General features: G+C 65.4%; 1 protein-coding gene across 1 annotated transcript in view; it reads right to left on the reverse strand.

Moving 5' to 3' along the window:
- Positions 1 to 1,191: 1,191 nt before the first annotated feature.
- JRK (Jrk helix-turn-helix protein) overlaps positions 1,192 to 7,606 on the reverse strand; it is an 11,973-nt gene continuing 5,558 nt past the window's right edge. The window contains exon 2 of the mRNA XM_035012042.1: positions 1,192 to 5,995. Coding sequence (XP_034867933.1) covers positions 3,985 to 5,580 — 1,596 coding nt within the window. The 5' untranslated portion in view covers positions 5,581 to 5,995 and the 3' untranslated portion in view covers positions 1,192 to 3,984. The remainder of the gene's footprint in view (positions 5,996 to 7,606) is intronic.

Here is a 7,606-nt window from a genome sequence, read left to right on the forward strand (position 1 = left end):
TCCAAGTCTCTTCCTGTTAAGTCCAGCGCCTGCCGGCTCTGCAGCCTACTCTTCTCCTGCGGTCTGAGCCATACCTGTTTCTTTGCACGTTCGGGTGGGAAACGGATCACTTCGGGGAGCGCACTGCCGCAGTTCCGGGTCCTGGCCACCCCACCAGGTCGTGTTACCGTCATCCTGTCGCTTACTGTGTTTGCTGGCGCGGCACTGGGCTCGTCCCTGCCCCCGCAGCCCTTGCTCCGGCCTCTGCTGCCTCTAGGGGCGCAGCCGTGGGCTGGCCCACCGTCACCCTGGGAAGACAGCGGCTCCGGCGAAGCTGGCCTGTCCTCCCGGCCCACAGCAGCTCCTCGGCACCGCTCCCCGTTGGCAGACTGCTCCGGGTTTTCCAGTCACGCCTGGGCATAAAGGCTTCAGGGCCTAATCCAAGCAAATTTGGCTTTTGCAAGAACAGCTCCTGAGATCAGTGAGAGTCTTCTGACCCGCAGCCAGCCTCCAGCTCAGCCCGTGTCACCTATCAACCCACTGCCCCTCCCACGTGCTGTCTCTACGAGCTCCCCTTTCGCGAGCACCCCTGAGCCTCTTGTGGAGGGAAGGGGACTGGGTCACAGCCTGCCTCTCCGGACAAGGCCGCTCGTCTCTGACAGCTCTGGGGTGGGCGATGGCAGTCCCAGCTCTCCGGGGCTGGTCTCCGTGTGGAGCCCCCACCCCACGAGCCGAGACCACCACGGGCTGCCTGCCTCCATCCTCCACACGCCGGGCCCTCGTGGTGCACCTGCCCGCTGTGTCCTTGCAGAGAGGGGCTGAGGCCAGAACGCGGCTGCTGGAGAGGGCACGGCAGAGGGGGGAGTCAGGAGACCCGGCCCGGCTTTCCCAGATGGCTCCCCGGTGCGCACGCTCCCTTTTCCAGCCACACTGCCCGGATGCCCCGGCGGCCGGTGGGGCCTGTGGGACTGGGACCCGGCCCAAAGGACTGGAGCAGAAGCGATGCGTGTCGGCAGACGGGCAGCTCGGAGGAAGTGTGCTTCCTGCGGCTGAGGGGTGGAAGCAGTAGACACCAGGGTGGGACCTGGAACTGTCTCGAAACACACAATGGAGCCACAGGTCCCAGGCAGCAGAGGAGCCTGGCTCCACGTGCGGAGCTGCCTCACCACCCTGGGTCACCCTCCTGGACTTGGCGGCTGGACCCGAGGCAGGCAGGAGCCCGTCTGTGCTCTCCCGCCCTCACGGACCCACTGACGCCCCGGGCCACCTTCTGCCCCTCACCTGTGTTCCAGCCTCCCCAGCAGCTTCCTGCCTTGTCTTCAGGAGGCAGGACAGGGGCCTTGTCTGATCACCCTCCAGCCTCGGGCCGAGCACGATGGTCAGTACACGCCGGCAGGGAACACAGGCCACGCTCTATGCTCAATGACGGATGAAGCGTGAGCACATCTGCACACCAAGAAAGGCCGCTGAAGCTCGCACCTGCGCCTCCCACAGCAGCTCAGGCTGGCCCTTGGGGGCGGCAGCGGCGGGTCCCGTTTGCCCCCAGTTCTGCTTCCCGCGCACCCCGGGCTCCCGGGAAAGCACGCAGTCTGCGTGGCCGCCTACCCCTGCTTCTGCCCCATCCCCCCAGGGCCACATCCGACTCCAAGGGCCCTGAGCTGCCTCCAAAGGCTCTGCCTTCTGGCCCAGGAAAGACCGGCCAGGAGGGGTGCAAGCATGACCCAACGGGATGGAGAAGCCTCCCAGACGCCACACCCGCGGACCCCACTGCCGGGGCTCTGGGCCACGTGCTCATGGCGGACGCGGAGCCCGGGCCTCCTGCAGGTGCCTCCACAGTGGCCAGAGAGGAAAGAAGGGGGCACTGGTCCCACCTGCTCCGATTTCACATCCAGCCTAGTCGGGCTCCACCCAGAACTGCTTGGGAAGGATTCCGAGGCGGAAGCACGCTGACCCCTGAGCCTGAGGGGCCGGGCAGGAAGTGCCTAGCGGAGCAGTTGGGAGGGGCTCCCAGAGGACAGGGAGGGCGGCGGGACGGGGTGGAGACGCTCACCAGCCGCCGGGCCACACAGCTCACCAGACGGCCTTGCTGGGCCCTGGGCCTCTGCCAGCACCCACATGTGGCCCCGCGGCCGGCTGCAGCCCAGGGCACCTGGCTCCGCCCGAGCCAGCAGCAGAGGCCACGTGCGGAGAAGCGTGCTGCCCATCAGAGAGGGAGGCAGGGGAGGCCAGAGCTTGCTCTGCCCCAGGACCTCCTGAGCAGCAAGAGGGCTCGAGCTGGCGCCGTGCTCTGTGGCCGCTTCTGGAAGGAGCACCTTGAGGACAGACACCCCTCAGGCTGTCCAGTGACAAGCATTTACTGACTGGCCACAGAATGGCCAGGACCGGGGCAGGTCGCGAATCCACGGCCTGGGGTCTACAATCTGATGGGACAAAGCCTCCAAGGGGACCCAGGAGCCCCACGTGTCCTGCCCCTCCCCCGGCTGTACCCAGCCAGCGAAGTCCCGCTGTTCGAGAAGCACGGGAGAGCTCCTCGGCGTCCGGCCGCCTCTCCGGGCCACCACCACCTACACCGAGGCGAGGGCAGGCGCTCCAGGGACCCAACACCTCACGTCCCGTGACACCACAAGCAGCCGCAATTCAACAGCACGGGGCCACACGAGTCCGAACCAGCAGCCAAGCACATGGGTGCTCAGATGTCACCCCGGGCACAGGAAGGAAAGGGTGCGACGGCAGCACGATCCCGAGGCAATCTGGCCTGAAGACTCCACGAGGATGCTCTGAAAACGGCCTTGCTCGGTTCACGCCCTTCAGCCCTGCATTTAAAGCAGGAAACACGCACGTCCACAAGGGGACACGGTGGCGGCGACAACCGTCGCCTCATGCTTGGGAAGATGCACACAGCAGAGGAACGGACAGTGAACCAAACGCTGTGTGGAGGCCGGTGGGCGCCCCAGAGGGCGGGGGGCCGAGAACCACGAGGCGGCCGGACGGCCAGGCCAGAATCCCAGGGCGCAGCGGTGAAAGACAGAAGTCACAGCCCCCCATGTGCGCGCAAGGAGGGTGCGCCGTCCCGGGGCGCAGTCCAGGCCGCGGGCAGCGGGGGGCCACAATCAAGCCATGCAGCCGGCTCTTCCCCACACGGCGTACCGAGGCATGAACGGCCAACGCTGAAGTTCAAATGCAGCCGGAAATCCAAACAGCTGGACTTACGCAGGGCACGAGCGCACGCCTGAGACGCACTGCTGAGTGCTCAGCAAACTCAGTGACATGCACGCGGTCAGCACGAACTCCTGTGGAACGGGGGCTCGGACGACGCAGTAGATTCGGCACCAGGACGCTGGACTCGCCCGCAGTGCGCCAGGGACCCTCGGGGCAACAGGAGGCCCGGGCGGACAGTCCTGCTTGCATTAGGGGAAGCGACTCCGCCGTGCCAACCCAACGTGCGGCCCCCACGCCCTGGGGCCCAGCCCAAGGGGCGAGACCGCCTAGCAGCACGGAGGAGCTTGCAGGGGGCTGCGCAGCTGAGCTCACGGCTGAAGTGAGGACCCGCCACCTACGAACCGCAGGCACGGGCACCCGCCTGACACAGGGACGGCGCCACACCACCGACCGCGCCCCGAGGGGATGGCAGGCGGGCCCAGGGCAACACTAGCCCTGGCAAGTGGCCGCAGGCACCGCCATCAGTTGGCCCGAGGGCCGGCTTTGCTCCTCCCGGACGGACAGACACCTCCACCCACGCACACAGCGGGGCTCAGCCAGCCAACACGGGGCCAGAATCTGCCCGGCACGGTCCTGGCTTCCGGCCACGGGACGCTCCGCTCGGCTTCGGGTGTGTGGGACCCTTCCGGAGCGGCTGCTCACATTGACGGGCCAGGACGGAAAACACGGTAAGCCCGCGATGCACCAGACGCGCAGGGATGGGCCGTCGCGAGCGGCCGGGAGCCCACACCGGGCGCCCCGACCTCCCGGACAAGCTCCGGCCCGCAGGCGAGGGCCACGCCGACATCAGTGCTCGCCCACCGTGGAGGAGCAGGGCAGAGGGGGGGCCTCCTGGGGGGCCTCGAGTTTGACCACGGCCCTGAGGGCCACGCGCCGCCGCTTCACCTGCCTCTGCCTGGCGAACACGGAGCGCAGCGCACGCAGCTGCCCCACCTCCTGTGCCGTGAAGCAGGGCTGTCCCTCGGCGAAGCGCACCACGGCGTCAAAGGACAGGGCCGCCTGCTCCCAGGCCGCCTCGTCGCCGTCCTTCTCAGCCTGCTCCGGGCTCCCGGCAGCTGGGGCCGGGCCCTCTGCGGCCGCGCCCCGGGGAAGCCGGCTGCCAGGGCGGGCCGGGGCCTCTCCCCGCAGCTGCAGGATGTGTGCGAAAGTCTGATCGTGAGGCCTCGCTCGGAGGCGCTCCGGCTCCTCCTCCGAAGACGAGCCCTCGGCGAACGTGACCGCGGGCCACAGCTTCCTCCAGGCCCGGCTGAAGACGTCGCCGGGTACGGCGCTCCAGGCGCAGGCCACGTTAAAGACGGCGTCGTTCACACTGTAGCGGGGGTGGCAGGCCTGCAGCGGGACGGGGGGGTTGATGAAGTGCCTCATGAAATCTCTCCGAATGCCCTGGTCCATGGGCTGAATCAACGAGGTGATGCTGGCGGGCAGGAAGACGGTGAAGATGTTACCGGAGGCCAGCTCGGACTCCCGCGGGCGGGCGCGGGCGTTGTCCAGCAGCAGGATGGCTTTGCCGTCCTCGGGCAGACCCGCTGCCCGGAAGTGCTCCTTCACCGACGGAACGAAGATATGATGGAACCAGTCCGAAAAAATCTCCTTGTCCACCCACGCGTTACCTTGGGCCTTGTAGGCGACGGGCAGGTGCTGAATGCCCCCGAAAGCCCGGGCGCCGCCGCCTTTCCCAATCACCAAGGGCTTGATCTTGTGGGAGCCCGTGGCATTGGCGCACATGAGGACGGTCAGCCTGTCCTTGCTCTGCTTGATGCCGGGCACCGTCCCACCTTCCAGGCTGGGACTGGGCAGGCACCGCCAGAAAAGGCCGGTCTCGTCGGCGTTGTAAACCTGCTCAGGGGACAGGCCGTGCTCGGCCGTTAGGCTCTGGAAAAAGCCACAGAACTGCTCGGCTGCTCGGTGGTCAGCCACTTGTTTCTCACTGGACGCGTCCAGCTTCTTAATGCCGTGCCTGGCCTTAAAACGCCAGAGCCACCCGCCAGAAAACACGCAGGGCTCCGTTAACTGCATCTGCTCGTAGAAGTCCTTGGCCTTCTCGATGAGCATGGGGCCCGAGACGGGCACGCCCTCAGCCCGCTTCCCCAGGAACCACTGGTACAGGACGCGGTCCAGGTGCTCGAGCTTGGGCGTGTGCAGAGTGCGCCGCTGCTCCAGGGCCTTGTTGGAGTCCGAGTTGGCAAAGAAGCGCAGCAGCTGTGCCTTGTGGGCCTTGATGTCGTACAGGGTGGACATGCCCACGTTGTACTCCTGCATCAGCACCTTCCTGCTCTCCCCCTTCTCCAGGCGCGTGCAGATGTCAATCTTCTCCTTCAGGGTCAGCACCACCCTCTTGCGCTTCTCCCCTGGGCTCCGCCCAGCGGCCTGCTTGGAGGCCATGGGGGGAGTGGCTTGTCCCCAAGGGCTGGGGAGGACACACGTGGCGGGGGGGGGTCCTGGCAGAGTCCTTGCCTCTCCTCCCCCCGTCCTCTGCTCCCTCACCTGCCTGTCCCGTTCCGCTGATCCTGGGCCACCATGAGCCACAGTTCCTCCTTTGATCCCCCCTCCAGGGCTAGCGATGTTGCCGCCTCCCCGCCTCTCTGCAGGAGAGACGACTCATGTCACGCTGCCCCTGGACGTGTCCACACTGTTGGAACTCCTGGCCTTCTCTGAGGGGGACGGGGGCCGCTCCTCCCTTCAAACGTGGACCAGAGAGTCGAGGGGTCCCGGGAGCTGGCTTCCGGTTAAGCGAGGCTGTACTGTGCCGGGACGCCTCTCCGGGCTCACGGCGCCGTCTGACGCCGTGCTTTAGGAACTGGAAAGCAGAACAGGGGAAGAAAGAACATTACGGACCGCGGGCCTGGGCCACCTGCAGGCATGCGCTCGCGACTTCAGGCACACAGGGAAGCTGCAGCAGAAACCACGGTGCTGTAGGGGCAACCAACACGGGAGCTGGCCCGAGCGCACAACGTCCGGGAGGCTGCCCAGCTGGGCACGCGGGCTCCTTCCAGCGACCTCTCGGTCACCACAGCTCCTTCAGGATGGACAACTCCATCCTCTCCTGACCCTCCCTGCGCCGCTAAGCAGGCTTGCAGGGCTGAGACTAGAGGTAGCCTTGCTGGATCCTTCGGGAATCACATCCCCGCCGCGCTTTGCCTGCTGAGACACCAACATCCTCCAGCCTGTTGCCAGCAGTGACCGGCCCTGCTGGTCTACTCAGTGCAGTGTTTGCTGGGACAGTCCCGTCTCCTCCTTCACAGCCCACATCCCCTCAGTTCCTCCATGACTTGGCCCCTCCCAGCCGGGAGAGATGGCAGATCGCCAGGGAGGCTACAGCCAGCGCACCGCCAGTCATCCCGTCCTGCAATGACAGGCATGCAGGACTCACAGGTGGGCTTCGAGCAACTCCCCACAGCCTCCCACCCAAACCCTTATTTTGGCTGTCTTCCCACCTTGTGCAGATGCTGAGGCCACAGGACTACTCATATGTGGAGCATAAAAATGCAGCTCTTTGAGAACACAACTCAAGAGAAATGATGTTTATTCAAATGCAGGAAGAGCTCCAAAGACTAACTCTAGGCCTGTCACCAGCCAGCTCTGGGCACATCCCTTCCCCCTTCTGAATCAGCCTCCTGGTCTGCCAGGCGAGCATGCTGCTCCGTTAGGGATCCTATCTTCATCCTACTTACGGGGCACCAGTGACGGTGTACTGCTTGACCCTCCCGGCAGCAGAGGGAAGTAAAGGCCACCATGAGAGGCTAACTCCAAGCACAGCAGAGAGGAGGAGGGGGAACTGCCCAGAAAGGCCTCCTGCCGGCTCCGCCCCTGAAACGGAGGGTTCTGGATGTTTCCTCTCCCTGACATGCAGGTTATGCGAGATGTGTGCAGGGTGACATTCAGTAGTTGAAAACACTGTGGTCCCGCCTGCGAGACAACACTTCTTTTAAAACTGAAATTCAGATATCCGGATATTCTGAAACAATTTCTTAAACCAAAAGGTCACCTCGCACAGCAAGAGAATTAAGGCGGTTTCTAGCCTGAGACTGAGGCCACACGAACAGGGGCGTACACACCTCATCCTCCTGCGCTGGAGGGACAGACAAAACACGGGGCAGGGGGCATGAAGGGACAGAGGGGGCAGGAGGCAAAGGCCGGCGCGCCCCTTCACATTAGCTCCCTTTCCCCATGAGGGGAAGCCCGGACCTGAGAAGAGAGCCCGAATGATTCAGAGGACGCGGAGCAGCAGTGTGCGGGGGGCGGGGGGGCCATGAGGGAGAAATACTAGAGAAAACAAGTAATTTAGAGACTGAGGCAAACCAGGGGAAGACTCCACCGGCAGGGAATGCGTAGGGGCAGGTGCACGGGGAAGGGGGCGCAGCCTGCTGGGGGGCGTCGGGGGGCGCGGCCTGGTGGGGGGCGCCGGGGG

The sequence above is a fragment of the Mirounga leonina genome, unplaced genomic scaffold (assembly GCF_011800145.1).
Source record: "Mirounga leonina isolate KUSES-001 unplaced genomic scaffold, KU_Mleo_1.0 Mir_165, whole genome shotgun sequence".
NCBI lineage: Eukaryota > Metazoa > Chordata > Mammalia > Carnivora > Phocidae > Mirounga > Mirounga leonina.